Here is a 23,984-nt window from a genome sequence, read left to right as displayed (position 1 = left end):
GATTTGGCAACCCTCCTGCTTGGAGGCATTCCTCTCTCTACCGCCCCCTCCCCATCTTGGCAGCACCCAGGCTTGTCTGTTCTGCCTCCTGAAGATTGCCTGGCCTTGTGCTCTCTGGGTCCTCCCTAGAAAGAATATGAGTTCCAAGAGGGCAGGACCAAGCCCTCTCGCACACTGCTGCATCGCTAGTGCTTAGTGCAGTGGCCAGGCATGCAGACAGTGTTTATGCTCAGTAGCATTTGCACAGTGGAGGGATGCCATGCTCTTCTCAACTCTGCTTGGGCCACATTGACTCTCATGGGGACTTTCCAGTACAGACCTGGGCTGTGCTTCTCATCTTGTCCTTCCCTCCTCACATCTCCCTCCAAAATCCGGCCTCCAGGCTGCCGCATGGCTGATATATCCAATACTCAACACCACGCGTGCAATTTCCCAGCCCAGAACCCTTCAATGCCTTGCTGCTGGCTAGAATGCAGTCCCCACTTTATAATATGGCTTATGACCTGGCCCCAGCTGCCTCTCTGGCATTATCTCCTTCCATTCCCTCCTTCTATACTTTGGCTATAAGGAACTAGTTGTGGCCATACACAGACATCCACACGCACTGTGGAGTTATGCAAATGTGCCTCTGCACAGTCATTTCCTTTGTCTTTAAAGTGTAACTCAGATGTGACCTCCTCCAGGGAGCCTTCCCTGACCCTCCTTCCATCGTAACCTCCCACCCCCACCCCCTGGCTTTCTGTGATCATAGCCCTTAGGACAGCATACTGACACTATTTGTTTATACCTTTGTAGGTATAAACAAATATACCTTTGTACAAAGGTATAAACAAATAGTGTCAGTATGCTGTCCTAAGGGCTGTGATAGCATAGGCCACAGAGGGAATAAGCTTTTTAAGATTGGGCCTTATTCCCTCTGTGTCCTCTGCATGTGTCTCGGGGCCTGGCGCCTAGTAGTTGCTCAGTTAGTATTGAGCTGAATGCCCCATGTGAGAAGCTGCCACTGGAGGGAGGCAGATGCTGGGCAGGTGTTCAGTGGAGTGTTGGGGGCTCTGAGCCCAGGATGGGCTAGACTGTCCCTGGGAGGCCTATCCAACTCCAGAAGCCCTGCCCAGCCTTGTTTTTCCCTGGTGCCAGCACGATGCAATTCCTGCCACGAAGGCCCAGGCCTCACTCTGGGCAGCTCCTTCAAAATCCTTGAGGCAAGAGTGCTAGGAGGATGGAGTGCCAAGCCGTTGTCTTAAGGGTTTGACGGGGTCCATGGGACACATCTAGCTCCTGTTGCCAAGGGAGGGCTTGGCAGTGGATGAAAAGGCAGTTGCAGAGTTGACACGAGAGCCTCTGGGATGGCGAGTGGAATCTGTGTGAGGAACCAACCTGCTCTGTGCCTGGGAGAGTGCGCGCATCTGTTCTGCCCGGCGTGCAGGCCCCATGGCTCGGGAGAGGCTGTGCCCCTTTTCCCTTGGGTTCCGCCGCATCACGCTTTCTGCAGTTGGTGGTCTTTATGGTTTCAAGGGTGTACAGGTTGCGAGTTGTTGAGGGGATAGACGGGCAAGGGGTGAGGGTCACAGTCCTCTTGGTGGCAAGAAAGAGAGGTTTAGAGGCTGCCCAGGGCTGGACCCCTGCCTGAAGGAACTGAGGCTCTGTTGCTGCCGAAGTGGCAGTAAATGGGAGAAGCCAGGTGTGGGTCCTGCCTTTTGCCTTGGCTTTGATTCAGGCCAGGGAAAGGGCCAGTGTTTGTGCCCATGAACCCCCAGTGGAGCAAAGCAGGGTGACTGGTGACACTTCTGCTATTGTTCTGCTCGTCCTGGCTGCCGAGTATGCAGCTGTGGCTGCTGCTGTCCACGTGAGCCAGGTTTGCCCTTGCAGGGTTCCTTTTTCCGAGTCACTGCCCATGGTCATTGAAAACTGCCCTCTCTCTCTGCTTGAGACCCTTGGTGGGCTGGGTCTGCTGCGCCCACTCCGGCCAGACTGCTTGTGTGTTTCCCTGGCAGGAATACCTGGAAGCAATTCACCATCTCCATGAGGAGTGGCTCATCAAAGGCAGCCTTTTCCCCGTGGCAGCCCCTGTTCTGGTAAGTCTCCCTTACAGGGTATGAGACTGTTCTAGAAAGAGGAGTGACATGAGGAATGTCCGCCACCTTGCAGTTGGGGGAGGGCACAGTCCTCTAGAGTTTGACACCTTCAAAGGAGGAAGGTGAGAAGGCTGGTCCTCTCTCTCCCAGTTCCTATTTCTGGGCTGAGTCTCAGAGTGAGTTGGCCAGACCTGAGGGAAGGCGATCTGTGCCAGTGCCATCACACCTGGTAGTTGTCACTGATCCAGCATCTTCAACCAAGACTCTAGACCCGGGTTTCAGTTTTCACCATTTGGAATGGTGGTTCCTTCGATGTGACTTTCCTTCTTCTGTGGATGTCACAGAGCCTCATTTCACCTTTGTTTGGTGATGCAGTCATCAGAAGGAATGTCAGTGTCTGGTCTGGGCTGTCACACAGTGATGCCCTTAGGAAGTGCTGCGGTGTGTGGAACTGTCTGCCTTGCCCACTAATGTCTCTGCGTTCCTGTGTTTGCTTTTTACAGTAACCCGCCTTTCTCTTGCTGCCACGTGTCATCTCTGACTGACACTGATGCGTCTGTCTGTCAGAATTTCCTCACTTCCCTATATCCTTGTTTTCCAGTTTGCTGTTTCCAGATTTTTTTTTTTTTTTTTCAGATTTCTTTACTCAGACATACGTACAGTGACCCAGATGCTCCCAAGAAATGTGGAGTCTGGGGTCCCTCCAAGCCTTGATTGGGAGGAACCTAAGGTGGTTACATATGCAACATGGGATGGGCTACGAGGCAGGGCTGTGCATGAGCTTTGGTGCGTGGCCACAGGAACATTGTTTGGGCTCATATACTTCTGCTTACAGCTCTTGCAGGCAGTGAGGTTGCCACAAAGTGAGGTATTACTGTAGTAGTTTTTTGTTTGTTTGTTTTTGAGACAGAGTCTCGCTCTGTTGCCCAGGCTGGAGTGCAGTGGCATGATCGCGGTTCACTGCAACCTCTCCCCCCTGGGCTCAAGTGATTCTCTTGCCTCAGCCTCCTGAGTAGCAGGGACTGCAGGTGCACACCATCATGCCTGGCTAATTTTTTATGTTTTTCGTAGAGACGAGGTTTAGTCATGTTGGCAAGGCTGGTCTCAAACTCATGGCTTCAAGTGATCTGCCTGCCTTGGCCTCCCAAAGTGCTGGGATTACTGGTATGAGTCACTGCACCTGGCCTACTGTAGTAGATTTTTAAATAAGTACAGTTTATTTTTCTCCCTTATTATATAACAAAAGGAGGATAGAAAGTGATGAGGGAAAAAAAAATCATTCATGAACTTACAGGGTCTCACTATGTTGCCCAGGCTGGTCTCAAACTCCTCGGATCATATAATCTTCAGGTCTCAGCCTCCCAAAATGCTTGGATAATAGACATGAGCCACCATATCTGGCCCTTGTAGTACATTCTTAAGTGAAAACCTCATTGGAAATGTAGATTGCTCTAGAGCTGAGAGCTATTTGGCCCTAACCTTCCTTTTTTATCTGCCTGCAGCCTTCTCTGCCCCTCCCTGCCTCCTACTGCCTGCTTCCATCTCTCCTTCTCTAGCTGTGAAGGGAGGATGCTGCTGAGGTTAGTGTAGCCCCGTGACCCCTGTGTCTAATTTCCAGGTGATTGAGGCTGACCACCACATGGAGAAGATGTTAGAACTCTTTGAACAAAATCGGGATCGAATATTAACTCCGGAGAATCGGAAGCATGGCCCATAGGATGAAAGGTCTATGGATCATGAAAGGTCTATGGATCATGTCCGAAAAATGCCCGCAGCTGCCAAGTTAGCTATTAGGAGAGATCTGGAAAAACTTGCTCCCAGGAGGGCTTTGTGTCTGGCCAGCATGATTTTCCTAATGGTCTTGTCTCCTTTGCAAGTGTCTTGTCATGAGTCTCTGGCCCTTGTGGGTAAATGACAAATGGGACCAATGGGTTTGCCGAGCCTGCAGCCTCACATTCGCCCCCTCTCCCAGTGGCTTTGCACTGCTGAGTCACTCGTGACGCCCTTAGGGAGAGCACCTGTTGTGTACCTGACCTCACGCTTAAGCTGTGTACCAGTCGTCTCAACCTTCAGCAGGAGGCCGAGGTAGGAGTCTTATATCCTAGCTCAGAAAGGTTGAGGGGCTCCCCAGGGATCACACAGCCAGTGTGCAGTGAAGCCGGCACCATTCAGACTTTCAGCCAACTCTACAACTTTCCCTCGCCCTGTGCTCCCTCCTCCTGAGAGCTGTTCCTTATCACCCTGCCTCTTCCAGTGGAGGCTCTCTTATGTTTCCGGGGAGAGCTAGCAGTGTGTGGAGCTGGTATCATTTTCTCAATATTGAGCACTTCCCAAGGACAGTCAGCATTTCTAGACTTCCACAAAATTGTGCTGCATTTGACTGGAGCCCGGTGTTCAGTGGTTTCCCTGCTGAGGCTGCAGCAGCCCTGTCTACCATGTCTTCATATGGACTTTGAGGACCTTATTAGATTCACGTGCTGGCTCCTGAATGGTGCTGGGTCTCCTTGGTGGTGAAGGTCCTGCTTGAACTGCTGTCGTCTCCATGTCAGGGAAGTCACTTTTGGTTTGTGGCTGGGTGGCCCAGAGCCAAGCTGGGGCAAGGGGTAGCTAGCCCTGGCTTCCGAGGCTCCCTTCCTGTCTTGTGTCCTTGTATAAGGAGCTTTGCTCTTGGAGTTACTGACAGTCTGTGGCCCAAGGGAGAGACACAGTGGACTTAAGTCTTTTTGAAATGTTGTTTCATCCAGAGGAATGCCTCGAGCCATAGAGCCTGAAATCATCTTTGTTGGTTCAGAAAATACCTTAGCTTCACTCAGCTGAAACTGCATTGAAGGCACAGCTGATCCTTGGATCAAACAGAAAACAAGAAAAAGAAAGAAGATTCCCTTTGGGGACAGTCTGGAAAGTTGGTATTTGCAAGTAAAGGCTCTGGAAGCTTTGCTGGTCCTGACTCTTTGAGGTGGGCAGAGACAGTTTCAAGAAGACTGGCTGCAAACCCCGGGAAGGATTAAGGCTCGACTCTGGAGAAACAGGCCACAGCCTCTCAGAGTAGCTGTAAATAGAGGTAGCAAGGCCACTCCCTGACCCCTGTGAGTGTGGGCACCTGTGCATGCGATGCTGTGACTCTACAGAGGTGCCAAGTGCCCCTGCTGGGCCAGTCCCAGAGAGTTAAGAGGTCAAGGCCTCCAACTCCTGGTCCTTCCTGTTTAGACCAATTCTTGTGCCACTGGCAGGATGAGAGGCAGCAGCCAGGTCGGAGCTGTGTCCAGCAGCACCTGTAGCCCACAGGCTGCTCGACACATGTAGCTAGAAAACTGGGGAAGGCAGAACCTTTGCTACTGGGAATCTTGACGTGTGGGGTCTCTCTTTGAGAATTTGTAAATGAACAGTCCAATATTTTCCTTTGGCTCAATTTGAGCATCCATTTTGGGGGAAATGTGATTTCTCTTTCTGTCCCTGTCTCTTTTTTTGCCCAAGGCATAATTTCAAGACGTTCTGAGAACATGCACCCGTGATTTTTCTCTTGCTCCGTGATACAAAGCAACTCCTTCCTTCACCTAAGCCCTGTTGTTGATTTTGAAGTGCTTCCTAGGCCAGTGGTTTTAGCTCCTGCCAGCATCCTTTTGCCAGTAGAGTAACAAGTTTTTATTTTTCAAACCCCATGTTTCCTAACATGGAATGTAAGGGTCCAAGACGAGCCTGCTGTCCTCCCTGCCCTCCACCTTGGAGAGGAGGCTGGGTGCATAAGCAGTGGCCAGGGCAGGTCACAAAAACCTCCCAGCCTAGAGACCACACCTGAAACACCTAGGGCTGCTGTCCCCTGCGGCAGGCAGAGCTGATTGGGGCAGGGGTCACAGAGAAGTCATAGATAACTACTGTGGACCAGGTGCCCAGAGGGGACACCCAGGGCAGTGATGTTCCAGATGTGTCCCCCACCTCATCCCTGCTGTGAGACTGGAGTTCCATGGGGACGTGAAGTCAGTACACCCTGGAGCTGCTCAGCTGCTCTGCCTCGTTGACTTTTTAAAAATGTTGCACATCATATATGTTTTCTTTCAGTTAGCATTTATTCCAGTTTTAAGCTTTTTGATTGTACATGTAAAATATATGATTATAAATATTAAAAAAATATCTTATGTATCTGTTTTTTTTTTTTTGAAACTAGATAGAAATCTATTTCTCTTTTACATAAAGGAACTGTGTAGGGGGGTGGTGGTCCAGGGCTTTGTGGTGGCTTGGTGGCCATCGGGGTCCCAGGCTCTTTCCACCTTTCTCTTCTGGTTCTACCTCCTGGCTCCTGGCTTCCTTCCTGTGGGACCTGACTGTCCAGGAGGAGGCTGGAGTTCCTACTCTGGCCACGATTGGCATCAGAGCCCACTGCTCCCCATTCATACTTTAATCCAGATGCTAATAATGTCCCTTTCCAAGGCTTAACTAGGATAAGCTGGCAGGTTCCTACAGGGCTTTGCTAGAGGCCCTGGGAGGTGGGGGAAAGGCAAGAGGGCAGTGCATACCCACAGACTGAGTCACATGACCTAGCATCAGCACTGCAGGGTCCCCTGGGCCTCACCTCCCTCTCCCCTCTACCCCCACATCACCCCACCCTCACCCTCACCATCCCCATTCCATACCGTAATGTCCCTTGTTAGGCCTAACCCTGTGAGGACCGAAACCACCTCGTCCTTGTTTGGATGACATGAGTGACTGAATTTACAAATGAGTGAATGTGGACCTCTGGAAACATGTTACCCAGCTTGTTTTTGTCTTTCACTTACTCTTTCTGCCCCTTTCATTTCTGTAGGAGCCCTTCACCTAGATGAGAAGTGTCCCCCTGCCTGGGGAATGTATCATTCAGAACAATCTTCCTGCAGACTTGCACCATTAGACCTGGGGGACGGTGGTGCCATTTAAACCTCAGAGCAGGTAAAAGGCGGTCTTGAAATCTGTCTACCCACAGGGTGCTATGGAATCTGAATCACTTCTGTTTTCCTGGAGCCCTGGTGTGGGGAGCTTCCTCAAATGTTCACATGTGTGTGGAAGGAGGAACACCCATCTCCTTGGCTTCCCCACCCTGAAGAGTTAGTTATTAAAATAATGACAAGCTCTTACAAATGTCAGTCATCCATTGTTTAGAATGGAATAGCAATAATACATCCCTGGCTGCTCTGGGCTTGGCCAAGATTACTCACTGAAGTGCTTCCTAGACCAGTGGTTTTAGCTCCTGGCACACACTTCCTTTTTCTAATAATCCCATCCCCTCAGCTTCCCTAAGGCTGGAGTGAATTTCATGTTTCTCTAGTTTACGTAAGACGGTGAACTTGGCAAAAGCTGTCATTAAACAGAAGCTAAGGGAAAGCCTATCTCATGGAATCCAGAATGGGTATTGGTATTTACCCCTCTCCACAGAAGCTCTCTTGAATTTCTGTATATATATTTTTTTTCTCCAAGACTGTTATTTATCAGACTTGACTCTGTGGAACACAGGGTGTCCTCAGAGATTGTTAATCATTACAAAATATTGGAAACAATCTAAAGATGCATACACAAGAGAGTGGTTAAATAAACTGTTTTCCATTCACATGATGGACTACTATGCAGCTGTATAGAAGAATGAGGAAGATCTCTCTGAATAGATATGAAATAATTTCTAGGATATAAAATTATGTGAAAAAAGGAAATGAGTATCTATAATATGCTACCCTTCCTGTCAGAAAGAAGAGAGTCTGGGTGTGGAGGCTCACGCCTGTAATCCCAGCACTTTGGGAGGCAGGCAGATCACCTGAAGTCAGGAGTTCGAGACCAGCCTGACCAACAGGGCAAAACCTCATCTCTACTAAAAATACAAAAAATCAGCAGGGCATGGTGGGCACCTGTAATCCCAGCTATTTGGGAGGTTGAGGCAAGAGAATCACTTGAACCCAGGAGGTGGAGGTTGCAGTGAGCTGAGACTGCACCATTGCACTCCAGCCTGGGCAACAACAATGAAACTTTCTCAAAAAGTAAATTAAAAAAAAAAAAGAAAAGATAGAAGAAAATACACAAATGCAAAGGAAATACAGGAAGGACACCCAGAGACAAAATACATTGGTGGGAAAAGACTGGAAAGAAGGGAAAAATGGGACTGGGCTACAGGGAAGAGAAGGGAATGACACTTCTCTGAAATACCTTTTTATTGTTTCAAGACAGGGTCTCACTCTGTTGCCCAGTCTAGAGTGCGGTGGTGTGATCTTGGCTCACTGCAACCTCCGCCTCCCAGGCTCAAGTGATTCGCATGCCTCAGCCTCTTGAGTAGCTGGGACTACAGATGTGCACCACCAACCCTGGCTAATTTTTGTACTTTTATTAGAGACGGAGATTTCTCCATGTTGGCCTGGCTGGTCTCAAACCCCTGACCTCAAGTGATCTTCCTGCCTTGGCCTCCCAAAATGCTGGGATTAGTGAACTACCGCACCCAGCCTGAAATATCTTTTTCTATAACTGTGACTGTTAGAACCATAGCAATGTTTCACACACCCTTCACATACTGCCAAAATAAACAAGAGCAACTAGGATGTAGGGAGAACAGAAAACAGAATACAAAAAATTACAGATGAACCCCATCATACCACAGGTGAGTAACATAACCATACTGATGGGGGCAGGAAAGAACAGAACTAGCACGTAACTGGAAAACAGTATCTTTAGTGGATTCGGCAAGAGTAAAGGCAAAAATGTCTTGTTTATAAAAGTTGTAATACAGTTATTAAAAGTGTTTCTCGGCCAGGTGCGGTGGCTCACACCTGTAATCTCAACACTTTGGGAGGCCAGGGTGGGCGGATCACCTGAAGTCAGGAGTTAGAGACCAGCCTGGCTAATGTGCTGAAACCCTGTCTCTACTAAAGGTACAAAAATTAGCTGGGCGTGGTGGCGCACGCCTGTAATCCCAGCTGTGTCAAGAGGCTGAGACATGAGAATTGCTTGAACCCAGGAGGCAGAGGTTGCAATGGGCAAAAAAAAAAAAAAGTGTTTCTCACAGGAGCATGGGTTAGTGATTCTGAAACTGTGTATACTAAAGTTGAACAAACAAGTAAATAGATTGTAGACTATGAGGGCTGGATTTCTTACTGTTAGTGAAAGAGGTTACAAATAATAGAGAGGGGCCTAGAATAAACCCTGTGGTGCTGGATTAGAATAGGAGGTGTCAGTATAAACTCATGATTTAGAAATGTTAGGCTATGATGGCTCACACTTGTAATTCCAGCACTTCAGGAGGCCAAGGTGGGTGAATTGCTTGAGCCCAGGAGTTAGAGATCAGCCTGGGCAATGTGGCAAAACCCCATCTCTACAAAAATTACAAAAATTAGCCAAGTGTGATGGTGTGCTCCTGTACTTGGGAGGCTGAGGTGAGAGGATAGATTGAGCCCAGGAGTTCAAGGCTGCAGAGAGCTGTGATTGCACCACTGCACTCCAGCCTGGGCAACAAAGCAAGACCCTGTCTCTAAACAAATAATAAATAAAACTATATATAGACAAATACAGAAATATAGATGTATGTGTGTGTTTATGTGTGGTTAGTACACATACCTACGTTTCCTAGCTCTGTCTTGAGTGGATCTAGAAGTGATGACACCGGTAACAGCGAGCACACCTGCTACCCAGATCTTGGTCTCTAAACACCATTCTCCTGTAAAAGGAACCAGGGCTCCTAGGAGATGTGGTCGATTCTAGAGATGCCACAGGAGAGTGACAAGATGAGCCTGGAATATCTTGTGTTGCCAGAAAGAAAGTGCAGGGGATTGGGGGACAATGGAACCATGTCAAGGGAATTTAGGAGCTTGCCTGAAGTTCCTAATGACCAAAGCTGGAACAGTTTGAGGAACAAAATAAATTGTGATAGTATTGGATTCTAACACATAGACTAAAATAAACATCCACGAATCCATGCTGACATAAATAATTGAAGAAATAAGTAAGTAGAAAATAAAGGGAGTGCTTCCTTATGAAGAATCCAGTTAATACATGTAAAAGGCAAGAGGGAAACAGATTTGCCATTACACAAACACCACAGTTAAAAATATAACAGACAAGATTTACCTGTCAATATGAAAATTAGTGGACAGAAGTTTGAGAAACAAGATTTGTATAGTTTCTAAGTATTTCCCCCAATATATTTATCAAGTAAAAAGGGAAAGAAAGTAATTTAACAGTGGAGATGGAAACCCTATACATACCAGCTTAATAAGCGATCAAGGTAGTAAGACGTAGGACATCATGAAGTCTTTAACAAGATGCTCTGAGAAGGGCACAGCATCATATTTTTTTTTTCTTTTGAGACAGGGTCTCGCTCTGTTGCCCAGGCTGGAATACAGTAGTGTAATCACAGCTTACTGTAGCCTCAACTTCCTGGGCTCAGGTGATCTTCCTCAGCTTCCTGGGGAGCTGGGACTACAGGTGTGTGCCACCAGGCCTAGCTAATTTTTGTATTTTTTGTAGAGTAGGGCTTTTGTCACATTGCCCAGGCTGGTCTCGAACTCCTGAGCTCAAGTGATCTGCCTGCCTTGGCCTCTGAAAGTGCTGGGATTACAGTGTGAGTCATTGCGCCTGGCAGCATCTTATTTTTTTTATTTTTTATTTTTTTTTGGTGTGTGTGTGGTATTCTTGCCAGAAATGCATACTTGACTCCAGTAATAAGAAAGCACCAGTCAAACTCAAATGGAGGGACATTCAACAAAATAACTGATTTTTAAAAACTCTTTAAAAGCATCAAGGTCATATTAGACTAGGCAAAAACTGAATAACTATTACAGACTGGAGGAGACAAAGGAAAATATACAAATGCAGTGTGGGATCCTGTATAGGCTCCTGGAATAGAGAAAAGATATTAACAGAACACTGGGAAACTTAAACAATGTTAGTAGTATAGTTAATAACATTGTATCAATATTAATTTCCTATTCTTGATCATTATATTATGGTTACATAAGATGTCAACTTCAGTGCAATGTGGGATCCTGTATATGCTCTTGGAATAGAGCGAAGATATTAATGAAACATTGGGGAAACTTAAATAAGGTTTGTAGTATAGCTAATAACATTGTATCAGTATTAATTTCCTGTTCTGGATCATTATACTATGGTTACATAAGATGTCAACTTCAGGAGAAGCAGGGTAAGGGGTGGAAAGGAGTTCTTTGTACTATTTTGCAACTTTTTCTTGGTCTAAAATTGGTTAATGCCCTTCATGGGAAATAAAGGCAGAGCACAATACTGTAAATATTATAGTCTCAATTTTTAAATATATGTGTATATGGAAGAAAGACTGGAGGAATTGCGCAAACATAGTAACGTTGGGTATCTCTGAATGGTGGAAATGATGGCAATGTTTGCTTTTGTTTTCATATCTGTACTTTCTAAGCTTTCTACTCATTTGATGGTGTAATATGATGGATGCTTGGAAACAGTGGTGAATGAGACAAGATGAAGTTGATCTCATGGAGCTTATCTTCTAATGGGGGTAAATGGAAATTGAATACATGAATTAAAATCTTTGCAGAAAATTAAGCTGATGTGATAAGAGAGATGGTTGGTCAGAGGGGGGCCTCTCTGAGAAGGTGAAATTTAAGAGGAAATGTGAATAACAAGAAAGAGAAGATGGCAGGGTGGGGTAGGGGGACAGAGCAGAGGGAACAGTTTGTGCAGAGGCTGGGAATAGAGCCAGGCTCAGCACGTTCCAGAACCTAGCAGAAGCTGGGGTGGTTCTGGCTACAGTACACAATAGGGAAGGGACCCAAGGTGAGTGTTCAGAGGGGAAGTGAGGGGATGAGCCAGGGACTTGATATGGCCTCAGGCACCCCTGGAGGGAATTGAACAGATGAGATGAGGGTCATGATCAAACGTAGGTTTTTGTTTTTGTTTTTGTTTTTTTACATTAAAAAAAATTTTTTTTTTTAGACATAGAGATGGGGTCTTTCTGTGTTGCCCAGGCTGGTCTCAAACTCCTGGACTCAAGCAGTCCTCCCACCTCCGCTTCCCAAAGTGCTAGGATTATAGGCATGAGCCACCATGCACAGCCCTAATGTAGGTTTTAACAGAATCCTCCGGGATTCGGCATTTGGGTGGAGCACAGGCTGCAGAAGGCTGGCAGCCTCCAGGGATGTGAGTGAGAGACGACAGTGAATTTGGTTACTGTGGAAGGAGGTGGGAAGGGGACAGATTCAGACTCCGTTATGAAAGGAGCTAGGAATTGGATGAAGGATGTCGAGGAGAGGGGAGAGAGGGCGAGACACACACACACACACACACACACACACACACACACACACACGAGAGAGAGAGAGAGAGAGAGAGAGAGAGAGAGAGCGAGCGCGCGCGCGCAAGGGAGAGAGGAGAGAAGTCAATGATGACATCTGTATTGAATTTGAGTGAGTAGATGGTGGACTCATTTACCCAGATGGGGAATTCAGGAGGAGCAGGCTTAGTGCAGAGAACAAAAGCTCTGTTTTTGTTTGGGGATAAGCATGCTTATTATGTTAATGATCAGAAAAGAAAGAAAATAATTAGCCTGCCCCTGGAATCTTTGGCCTAAGTTGCTCTTCCAGGCTCCTTTGCTGCAGGTCAGGTGCCCTGGGGGATATGCCTTGGAGTGGCCGTGGTGGTTCCAAGCTGATGCAGCCTCTTGCCTCATCCTTCTCCTGAGATTGCTGACCTGCTCTGCCTCCAGGTCTGCCTTTTTTTTTTTTTCCACTTATTTATTTTTATTTTAAGAGACAGGGTTCACTCTGTCACCCAGGCTGGAGTGAAGTGTTGTGACCATGGCTCACTGCAGTCTTGAACTTTTTAATTCATGAATACATGAATTAAAATCTTTGTGCAGAAAATTAAGCTGATGTGAGCTCTTTAATCTCTCAAGCAGTCCTCCTGTCTCAGCCTCTTGAGTAACTGGGACTACATGGCTGACTAATTAAAAAAAAAAATTTATAGAGACAGGGTCTCGCTATGTTGTCCAGGCTGGTCTCAAACTCCTGGGCTTAAGTGATCCTCCCACCTTGGCCTCCCAGTGTTGGGATTATGGGTATAAGCCACTGCCCCTGGCCCCACTTGTTTTTGATGTTCCTGATGGAGGCTTGTGGCTGGGGTGTTGCTCCCTTGCCTGCCCCATAATGCTGTACACCCTGACAGCTCTCCAGCTTGGCTGTGGGCTGTCAGATGCTGTGCTAAGTGATTAGGAAAGGTGGGTAGGTAGATGGATGGATGGTGGGTGGGTAGATGCATGGATGGTGGGTGGGTAGATGGATGGATGGTGGATGGATGGATGGTTGGATGGATGAGGGGCTGGATAGAAGGAAGGAAGGATCGAGGGAGGGAAGGAGGGTGGGAGGTGGGGATGGATGGTTGGACGGACAGACGGATGGCTGGATAGAAGGAAGGAAGGATAGATAGATGGATAAAGGGAGGGAGGGAGGATGGGAGGAAGGGATAGATGGATAGTTGGATGGATAGTTGGAGTGGGTGATTAAGTAGTGTGCCCTGGGCTTCCCAGTGCCTGCTGCTTCCTGATTTGTGTCTCAGAAAGCCTGTGTAGGGGCTGTCTTAGTGGATGGCTCTCTCTGACTAGGATGGAGGTGGAGTCAAAGCTTTTAAATTCTTCTAGTCTGTGGCCCCTCCTTTGTCTTAAGGACTGAAAATGGTGTGGTTATATGCTCAGCTTCAGGGAGAGCAAAGGCAAGTACCAACATTCATTAAGCACCTGCTGTGTGCCCTGAAGGGACCTTCACCTATTTAATATTTCCCGTTTCACAGATGGGAAGCCTGAGGGGCTGTCCCTGGGTTAGTGACGCCTGCCACTGCATAGAGAGGGCCCTGGTTGGAGGAGGATGCCCTCTGTTGGGATCCCAGTGAGGAACGACTAAGGGCATGTGTATGTTCATGTGCCATGCCCAAATGTACCCACCTGTGTGTATGTTTGGCCTCCACAAGAGGCAGGAATGAACATTCTCCAAAGGGCAGCCTCCAAAAATGTCTGCTGAGCGTCAGGGTACAAACGACCCATCTCCTGTACCTTAAGGCGGGCTCACTTCAAGGATGCGTTCTGTTCTGTCTCTCAGAGTCACCAGTGGGACTGAACTCAGTGGCCTGCAGTGGTGACCCACTTGGTGAACCCCTTACTGGCTTCCTTGCCTGCCTTGTTTCCTGTCTCACTCTATCTGGCACTCCTGGGATCACCTCCCTTACCAAACCCTCACACCCACATCCTCGTCCCAGGGTCTGGCCCTGACGTCCCTGTCTCCACTGTCCTGTGATGCAGCTTCTCCTTCCATCTCCTTGGGCCTCTGATGAGCCTGGGTACCCAGGGTGCTCTCCTTGGCCCCTGGCACAGACAGGAGGCATCTCCTTAGGAATGTGCAAAGGACCTCAAATGTGGTGCCATATGTGACACACCACAGCACAGGACATAGCATGGATGGAGCAGGAAAAGCCAAGAGCATGACAGTCCCAAAGGCCTGTGGGATCCTGTCTGCGGTGGGAGCGGGGTGTTGGTGTGGGATGGTTCAGGTTGGGGGCAGCACGTGGCTGGACACCATCACTGTGGAAGTTTCTCATTCATGCCCAGGAGGTGGAGCCCCAGAGCACGGAGGTGGCACCAGAGCCATGCCTAGTGGTGTTCAGTACAGAGGAATGGTTATTTTCCATACAGAGAGGGGGACAGAAGTGTCAGGCTCTGTCCAGAGAGAGATGCTGGTGCGGCAGGGGTTAGCTCTGAAAATGGAATACTCAAATGAGTAAAACCTTATGGAACATCTCAAGGTGGAAGAAAAACCCAGGATCAAAATAACGGGTTTTGTCTGCAATTATGAGCGTCGGTGGGTAGCGTGTTTCAAGGTGAAAAGGGGGCTTCCTCATTTTTCAAGGCCTTACTTGTTCACTTTGAACAGTGGCAGCAGGGAGCCAGCAGGTGGCAGTGTGAGCTCAGAGTGGGGGTGGTGGGCGTGGCAGAGCCAGCCTTGGCCTGTCCAGCGGGGACATGTGCTGAAGAACCAGAAGGACAAGCCTATCTCACAGTCTTTCCCCCTGCTGCACCCTCCTTTGGGATTGCACCCCACTTTCAAGGCACTTGGGGGTCTAGGACTAGCGGGTTCTATTTTGGTTCTGATGGGAGGGAAATATGACAGAGGAAGGGGACCAGGCTCTGTCTGCTAAGAGATCAGTAACCAAAGCCATGGTCTTGTGGAAGGCATGGAAAGGAAGAGGGGAATTCCTGCTGAGGGTGAGACGGCAGCTCATTTCAGTCTCATTGCCATTTTTCTCTCTTTCCTGATAGTACAAACCATCAGGGTGCTACAAGCAGCCACTGTTAGATTAAAACATGCAGTCTCTGAAGTTCCTAGAGTCAGGTCCTGACGCTGATGGCCCATCTTCATGACGTTACACCAGCCGTGTCTCAGAGAAATGATGCCAACTTGCAGTGAGGTTAAAAAAATAAAAGGTAACTCCTGTAAAGCACTGACTATCCAGACACCCACATCAACTGGGAAATAACAAGGCTTCAGCGATGCTTAATCTTGAGAGGTAATGGGTAGGGATTGTTAGCAGGAGGTATATTTTTGTTGCGATTTAGTGTTTCCTTTCCTTACAAGTTTCAAAAGGTATAAACCCTATTCAGGAGGCTGAGGCAAAAGGATCACTTGAGACCAGGAGTTTGAGACTAGCCTGGGCAGCAGAGTGAGACCCTGTCTTCACAAAAGTTAAAAATCAAAAATTAGCTGGGTTTGGGGGTGCATGCCTGTAGTCCCAGCTGCTTGGGAGTCTGAGGTGGGAGGATCACTTGAATCCAGGAGTTCAAGGCTACAGTGAACTATGTTTACCATTGCACTCCAGCCTCTGGGTGAGTGAGTGGAGTGAGTCCTTGTCTGAAGAAAAAACAAAAAACAAAACCAAAACAAACCCTTAGGCACTCTCTCAAAGTGGTACTTCTTGCTACATTTTATTGATATATTTATTTTGAACACAGAAAAGATACATCGTTGCTTGCCTGGTCCAGGAACAAGAAAAGCTATTCAGCTCCATCCTTCAAACACTGATGAGCAGGTAGGAATTTTTATCCTTTTTTCCCCCACAGCACTCTCTAGAGTTGCAGAAGCAGGATGTGTTTCTTAAAAGTCTCATTCCTGGAGTGCATTTTAAAGCCTATACAGTACAACAGACAGATATTTTTTGCCTAGAAAACAGTACACCGCTAAGGTGGTCAGAACAGCTTGTAAACAAGCCCCTCCCCCAGTTGGAGTCTGGGGCTCCAGGGAGGCTGCGGGCAGGATGCTACAGAGCCTCTGGGTGGATTTCTTTAAGCTCCGCTCCAGAAGGAGTGCTCTCTCTACAGAAAATAAAATTCACGATCGCCATCCTTGCCACCCCTCTTGAGAAAGAGATTATTAAATCGTCTTAGCCCTTCATTGGAGGAATGGAAATGTAGGGAGGCTGGGTAGGGTGCTGTTGTTTAACGATGGGGGATGAGAGGTGGGAGGGAGGCAGGGTGATGGCCGCTGGCAATGCTGGCAGAGACACTCCTCAAAGATGCGTGGCTGCCACCGTCCGTGGGCTGGGTCTTCGGGAATCACCTCCATGACCTGCGTGATCTTTGATGGAAATCTCTGGGGTTTCTTGCCCAAGATCTGGGCCAGCCTTTCTACAGCCAGGCTGACCCTACAAATTCCCTTCCATGGCAGCAAGGCGGAGTAGCCTACTGGTTCTCTTGTGGTGGTAAGGTGGTATTGATGGGGAGCATACCCCCTTCATGTTGTCTCTGCAAACACCCACGTGGGCAAGGCCAGAACACATCCACTCACCATCCCCAGCTATGAGCGGCCACCTAGGAGGACAGCACCAGCTCGGGGGTCTGGCTCCGACCCATTTTCGTGCAGGCCACAGTGGTTGGCTGGACAGGGACTGAGCAAGGGGACACTTCTCTGCTTCAGAGAGGTGCCCAGGCAGCACTGCGGTGAAGCCACCTGGAGAAGGGTAATGGCCTCATCTTCCTTGAAGACCCTCAGTCCTGGGCAGTGGCCGGATTGATGAGGGAACCGCCGCCGCACACCCACGGAGGGCCCTGCCCACCTACCTGGGGCCTGCAGCTTCAGAGATAGCTCCACTAGCACCACCTGACTGAGGGTACCAGGCTCGGGAGGGGGCCTGGTGGGCTGTGAGGGCTTGCAGGTTGTGCCTGAGCCCCCAGACCCGGGTCCCCCACCTTGTAAGTGGCAGGGTGGTGATGTGGTGGGCTCTTCTGCCCTGGAATTGAGAGATAGGCACAGTGCACAGCGGAACCTCACTGGGGCCTGTCCCACCTCCCAGGAGGACGAGCTGGCCCTGGGCAGGGATCAGGACAGGGAGCTGACCTTGGATGGTCCAGCAGTTTCCAGAGGCAGAATCAGAATTTGGGCACAGCTTGCTGGGCGAGAGTAGGGGCAAACGGGCCCGGAGAGGGAAGAGAAAGTCCCACTTCCTATGTCACCTCTCTCCCCACAGTGCTGTCTACAGAGGCACAACCCACAGGTTGGGAGGAGGGAGGGGAGGTCAAGAGAGCTCCGTGTTCCATGAAACCTTTGCAGGTGGGTTTTGTGTTTGTGGCGGGCCTGTTTGTGTACACGTGTCTACACACATGTGGGACATGTCTAGATCTGTGTGTGTGTGCATGGGGCATGTCAGTGTAGATGTCTGTGTGTATACAAGTTTGGTCTATGTGTGTGTATGAGTCACATGTGCATCTCTCTGTATGTGTGTGTGCACCCCTTTGTGTGCCTAAAGAACGTGGTTCAGCCCATAGGGACCGGCAGAACCCTGCCGGCTGGGTCCCTCATACGATCCTCTCTGGGCCGGAAGCTGGGGCCCGGGTTGGGGTGGGTGAGCTCTGTGAGCCCCTTGGCCCTGGTCCTGGGCCCGGCAGTGGCAGCAGGCCTGATGGGGGGCCAGCCCCACACACAGCCTCATAGGGGGGCAGTGTGTCCATGGAGACCGTGCGGAGGCCACTCTGGCCTGGGCTCCTCTGCTCCTGCTGGTGTCGGCCGGGGCTGTGGCTGCTGCCTGAGTCAAAGGCACCATCCAGCGTGGGGCAGGAGTCGGTCAGCGAGTAGGGTGGCGGTGCGTCCGTGGGAACATATAGCTGAGTGGCCCCTGGCCCCACACACTCCTCGTAGCTACAAGAGAAGAGGCTCCCTCAGTACCCTGCTTAGGCCTTAGGGCTGGGTCTCTCCCAAAGGCTTGAGGGGGGGGTCTCTCTGCAGTGACAAGCTGTCCTGGCTGTGGGCCAGGGTGGGCCTTGTCCACGCTGGCTCCAGTGAAACTCTACTACCTCCCTCTACTTCCAGAGGGGACCCAAGAACCCTTGGGACCTGGAATCGGGACCTGACTCAGCCCTCATGTGCAGCATGAACTCAACACAGAATGGCCGAGTCTCTAGTACCTCGAAACAGCAGTGGTCATTGTCTAGTGAACCTCTCCCTGCAGCGCACTGGGTGTGTGGAGGCTGGGTAGGACCAACCTCAGGCTGCCAGACACCCCTTGGTCTCCAGCCACTCCAAAGTTCCCCTTCTACGTTTAGGAAAGAGTCCTGGGGCCCCTCTGAACCCACAGATGCGGAGCCAAAAAGCACCCACTGCCCTGGAAAGGACTGGCAGCATCACCCTTGCTTGTGATCCTGGGGCAGGGGTGAAGGTGGAAGGGCAAGGGGGAGGACAGGGCTGGGGGTCTCCTAGCAGGGAATGGTGGAGGCCCTGAACCCTTTCCCTCTTCAAGTACTGACAGGTGGTCTGCCTGGTGGCGGCTGGCAGGAGTGGACCAAAGGGCCCCCAGAGAAGAGCTCCCCATGGGGAGGGGCTGCTTGAGGGGCCTGAGGGCAGTTTGGACACAGCCACTGCTGTGGGCGTGATTGCAGACACAGGTTCCTCCTGGCCACAAGCTCCATCTGTCCCTTTCTCTTTCCACTGCCGCTGTCTCTGGGGTCCCCAGGACATAACTGAGGGCATAATTCCCTCCTTCTGGCTCCGTGAACCCCGCTTCTCTGAGAGAAACCCGTCTCAATCCCTAAGGCCAGCCTCTGCCTTGGTGGCTGCAGGTGAGGCCACAAAGACCCCAGGATCAGCCAGACCCCTGTCGCCTGGGAGGTCTCAGCAGGTGTGTGTGTGTGTTCATGTGTGCATGTGTGCATATGTGTGTGTGTTTGGGGGGAAATCACCCCTGTCTTCCCAGCCATGCCCCCACCTTCCTTACCCCTCCCCACCCCTGCCTCAGGTCTGCCCAATCTGTTCCAGCCCTGATCCCAACCAGCCTGGGCGGAGGTGCCTGACCACAACGGAGGCCTGCAGCAGGGACGGCTCTCCTGCCTGAGGCCAACCCAATGCTCTGCTCTGGCTCAGGAAGAAGTCTGCTCCAGGCACCCCCAGGGCATCTGTGCACCTCCACCTCCATCAGAAGCAGCCGCACCTGTTCCTGTCCTTTAGATGAGCCACACCGGGTAAAGGCAGCCTCCTTGGGGCCCAGCTCCTGGTCTCTGGGGCCCAGTTGGCCCTTCCCCTACAGGCTGGACTCCTGGGATTGAGGGAGGTGACTGTGTCCTCAGGCCATGGCCTTAGGAGCCAAGGGTAACCCTGAGCCACATCTCCAGACACCCACAGTATCTTCTTCCTCCCCAGGAAAACCCAGGAAGCAGGGTTATTGGTCCCTATTTCATAAAGAAATGAGGCCCCTGAGAGCCACAGTGACATGCCCGAAGGCATCAACTTGGGCAGCGTCCAGGATGGGCTCAAACCCAGGCAGGTCTGACTGCAAAGCCAGGGCAGAGGAAAGGGAGAGGAGTTCAAACCCAACTGTGCCCTCTGAAGCGGGGCTGCCTCCAGGCCTTTGCTCATCTGTGCCCTCTGCTGGTGATACCCTCCTCTGCATCTCTGAAGGTCCCAGTTCCTCCCAACCCAAGCCCCTCACACACCTTGACAAAGGGTGATTTCCTGTATCAGCCCATCCTCCCTGATCCCGTCTCCTCATCCTCCTCAGCATGGACAGTTTATCACCTGTGGCCTCGAAATAGTAACGGCACCACTGGTGAGAAGAGGCAGTGCCTTGCTGTGCATTTTATGGGCGCTTCTGTGTCATTTTCATGAGTCCCATGGGGCATTTCAACAATGACATTTCATTTCATTTCCACAATGGAGAAGCAGGCACAGCAAGATTAAGTAACTTGCTCATGATCATACAAGAAGGAATTTCCAGAGTGAGTGCACCTGGGGCCATCAGCTGTCAGCATATGGGCTCGTCCCCTCTTTGCTGCCCTAGTCCCTGGTGTTATTTATAGAAGCACAGTGAATTTCCCTCCCACCTCCAGGGAGACACCCAGAGGAGCAGATCCTCAGCGAGCTCAGGACAGCTGCCACGGAACCTCCCCAGAAACTGCAAGGGCATTCCTGGCACACCTGCTCAGCTGTCTGAGGAGCTGGGCTTGTCTCTTCCTTTTCTAGCACTTCCAGGTGACATCTGCTAAGTCACACTGCCTCAATGGGACCTGCTTGGTCAGGAGCGGGGAGGAGGTGGCTGTGCCCACTGAGAAGATGTCTTCTGCATTTATACTATGTGGAAAGGTGCCACTCTTTCCCATGATGGAGTTGGGGGGGGGTCTTTGTGTCCAGGGCCCCACCCTCTGATGCCCCCCTTGCCCACATGGCTTCCTTACCCTGGTGGAGAATCTGGGTACAGCTCCCTGAGCACTGTGGCATCCACATCCCCGTCAGAGCTGATGTCCAAGGGTGGTGGCCAGTCCTCCGAGGAGCTGCAGGCGTAGTGCATCCTGTGGCTTGAGCGGCTGTATGTGTGTCCGTCTGACACTGCAGGTAACAGACCACCAGCCTCAGCCTCAGGCCAGGATCCAGGGACCATCCTCATGGGTGTACCTGAGGCCGTGGAGGCTCTGATTCCCCACGTGACCACTCCCCTCCTCACCAAGCACAGCTGCCTTTATTCATCAGTGATAGCTCCAGAATATGGGTGCCATTGTTGTGTTGGGGATCGGGATACAGAGAGGAAGCAGAGCTGGCCCTGTCCTGGCCAGCTCCCAGGGTGGTGGCAGCCTGCCTTGGGGATAGCCTGATACTGGGCAGTGTGTCGTGAGCTTTCGTAGAAGTCCTACTGGGACTGTGGGAGTAGAGGCAGGTCTGACCAGCCTGGAAGTCAGGGAGGGCTTCCTGGAGGAGGGGCTGCTATAACTGAGTTTTTTCTAGGAATTAACCTGGGGAAGAGGGGAAGGCAGGGAGGAGGGAAGCGAATGGCTTTCCAAGGAGGGAGATAAAAAAGAAGTGTGTGCTGTGAACAGGGAGCTTTGAGCTGTGGAGTTAGGCTGGGCATGAAAAATGGGAGGAGAGTAGCAAGGAACAAGGGCTGCAGAGAACTCTGGGATCAGGCCTCCCCAACCCCAACCACACTCAATTCCCTTTAGGTATCTTGGGGTAAAAAGGGCATCTATGATAAGTCTGGCAACTCCCCACAATGCATTATCCTCTGACATCAAAGGCTCTGAAAAGTCCTGCAGCTAAGAAACACATTTAACTGTGCTTGTCCAGCATTCGACCTCAGACTCTTCCTTTCTTAGACCTAGAAACACTGCTTAGGAAATGCTGCTGGAGCACAATCCTCTCATTCCACAGCCGAGGTTCCAAGAGGCCCCATGACTTGCTGGAGGACAACACACAGTGAGTGGTTGGGCTGGAGGGCAGCTGGGTGTCTTGGCTCCTCCTTTCTAAGCTCCCCACCCACTAGTTTCTGACAGGTCTAGTCCTGGATGGGAACAGGGGGAGCTGCAAAGGTGGCTGATACACCAGGTCTCCCCAGCCCAGGGCTCCCAGCTGCCTCCTTCCCTCTGGGGGCAGGGCTTGGCATCAAGGGCAGAGATATGACCTTTTTCTGCTGTGAGTGGCGCAGTTGCCATCCCCATTCTACAGACTAGGAGCTGAGGCCCAGTTTCACACACGTGGTAAAGCATGGAGTTGGAATTTATGCAGTCTGTATAACCACAAAGACTGCTCTTTCCACTCCCCTAATCTCTTTTTCCCACTCTTCATATAATAGTGAGTGGAGGAATCTGCATATGAAATTCTATCTGTAGGTACAATTCCAGGGCTATATATGGACACTGAGAAAGCTCTCAGAAGAAAATATTCCAAACATGCCCGGCGTGGTGGCTCACACCTGTAATCCCAGCACTTCGGGAGGCAGAAGCGGGCGGGTCACCTGAGGTTTGGGAGTTTGAGACCAGCCTGACCAACATGGAGAAATCCTGTCTCTACTAAAAATGCAAAAAAACCCAAAAAACAAAAAAACCAGCTGGGCGTGGTGTCATATGCCTGTAGTCCTAGCTACTAGGGAGGCTGAGGCAGGAGAACCGTTTGAACCCGGCAGGCGGAGGTTGTGGTGAGTCAAGATCATGGCATTGCACTCCAGACAGGGCAACAAGAGTGAAACTCTGACTAAAAAAAAAAAAAATGAAAGAACATATTCCAAACATGTTGATAGTGGCCCTGTCCGGATGACAGGATCAGGATCCTTATTTCTTTCTTTATACTGTCTATATTTCTAACGTATTCTATAGTGAATACACATTACTTTTCTACTAGGAGAAATGAAGTCAATAACATATGCTATAAAAAAAGAGCTAAAATAAGATTTGTTTCCCCTGTTCAGGGCATCAGCTGAGAGACAGAATTTTTGGAAGGACTTAGGGAAGAAACTAAGGAAAGACAACAGCACGCAGCAACAAGGTGAGGCTGGAAGTTGAACCTGGGCTGCTGGGCTCTGGTGCCAGCGACCCCTTCCCACCACTAGCCAACATTGCTAGGGAAGGGTTTTGGGTTCAGGGGAGGGTTCCACCTGCAGGGCAGCAGGTGTGGCGGTCACATGGGGATCCCTGGGGGAAAGTCAGGGCTGCTTCCTGGATCTGAGTGGGGTGACTGGGTGGGCAGTGCTGAGGGCTGTTAGGGCAGAAGCAAACTGCTATCTGTCCTTTCTTCTTGGGCTGCTTTTTCTTCGACCTCCCAGAGGGGAGCATCTTGGGAAAACTGAGGCTGCCCTAAGGTGCTCAGACCCCAAATCTGAGACATCCAGCTGGGCAGAGCTCTTGAGGAACAGCTGGAAAGAAACCAGCACCCTCCACCCCCATTTGAACTCCCCAAATTCCTTCTTTTCCCTTCTCTCCTGACTTCCCCGTCAGCACAGACCCAGATGGTCTAGGACTCCAGAAGCCCTGCTTCCCACTTCACAGGAGGTGAGACCTCCTCTATACCCCAATTTAAAAATACCTTCGTTCATTATTTAGCCTCACTCCAAGTTCACTGCCCTTTGACAGGCTCTGGGAGAGGGAGGAAAAGGAATTGGCACCCATGAGCGCCTGCTATGTTCAGTCTCTGTGATCTCATCTACCCCACACCCCACTGGGAGAGGAGAGTGGTGGTGCCCCTTCCACCAGATGAAAAGAACGAGTGGTCACGTGCTCTAAACTGCAGCAAGTGAGAGGAGACAGTCAGCCACCAGACCTCTCTTAAAGCTCAGGATGGAACAGAATTTTCTTTTTCTTTCTCTTTCTCTCTTTTCTGTCTTTTTTTCTTTCCTTTCTCCCTTCATTTTTTATTTTCTTTCTTCTTTCTCCTTCCTTCTTTCTTTTCTTTCTTTCGCTCTCTCTGTTTCTTCTCTCTTTCTTTCTCCTTTCTTCCTTTTTTCCTTCCTCCCTTCCTCTCTCCTTCACTCTTTTCCTCCCTCCCCCACCCTCATTTCATTCTCAAATATTTGTGGCTCCTCTCTCTGTCTGGCTAGACTACAGAAAGGCTCTGTGGGCAGGCAGAGAGCCAACTCTGTCCTGAGGGTGATGAGGAGCCATTGAGAAGTGGTCACAGTCCTGTCACTTTGGTT

At 50.1% G+C, this 23,984-nt stretch overlaps 2 protein-coding genes across 6 annotated transcripts in view; one reads left to right on the top strand and one right to left on the bottom strand.

The window, feature by feature from the left end:
• The window catches only part of TK2 (thymidine kinase 2), a 38,758-nt gene extending 32,558 nt beyond the window's left edge, over positions 1 to 6,200 (top strand). For all 4 annotated transcript variants that reach the window (XM_032284119.1, XM_032284116.1, XM_032284117.1 and 1 more), the window contains 2 exons: positions 1,995 to 2,075; positions 3,694 to 6,200. In XM_032284119.1, the coding sequence (XP_032140010.1) occupies positions 1,995 to 2,075; positions 3,694 to 3,792 (180 nt within the window). In that variant the 3' untranslated portion in view covers positions 3,793 to 6,200. The remainder of the gene's footprint in view (positions 1 to 1,994; positions 2,076 to 3,693) is intronic.
• A 9,799-nt stretch (positions 6,201 to 15,999) lies between these two features.
• The window catches only part of BEAN1 (brain expressed associated with NEDD4 1), a 57,670-nt gene continuing 49,685 nt past the window's right edge, over positions 16,000 to 23,984 (bottom strand). For both annotated transcript variants that reach the window (XM_032284114.1, XM_032284115.1), the window contains 2 exons: positions 20,764 to 20,914; positions 16,000 to 18,238 (listed from right to left, as the gene is read on the bottom strand). In XM_032284114.1, coding sequence (XP_032140005.1) covers positions 17,899 to 18,238; positions 20,764 to 20,914 — 491 coding nt within the window. In that variant the 3' untranslated portion in view covers positions 16,000 to 17,898. The remainder of the gene's footprint in view (positions 18,239 to 20,763; positions 20,915 to 23,984) is intronic.

This window comes from Sapajus apella, unplaced genomic scaffold (genome assembly GCF_009761245.1).
Source record: "Sapajus apella isolate SASKATOON/1434 unplaced genomic scaffold, GSC_monkey_1.0 scaffold15, whole genome shotgun sequence".
In the NCBI taxonomy this organism is placed as follows: Eukaryota; Metazoa; Chordata; class Mammalia; order Primates; family Cebidae; genus Sapajus; species Sapajus apella.
The sequence above is the reverse complement of the archived record's forward strand: the minus strand, read 5'-3'. Positions and strand labels throughout refer to the sequence as shown.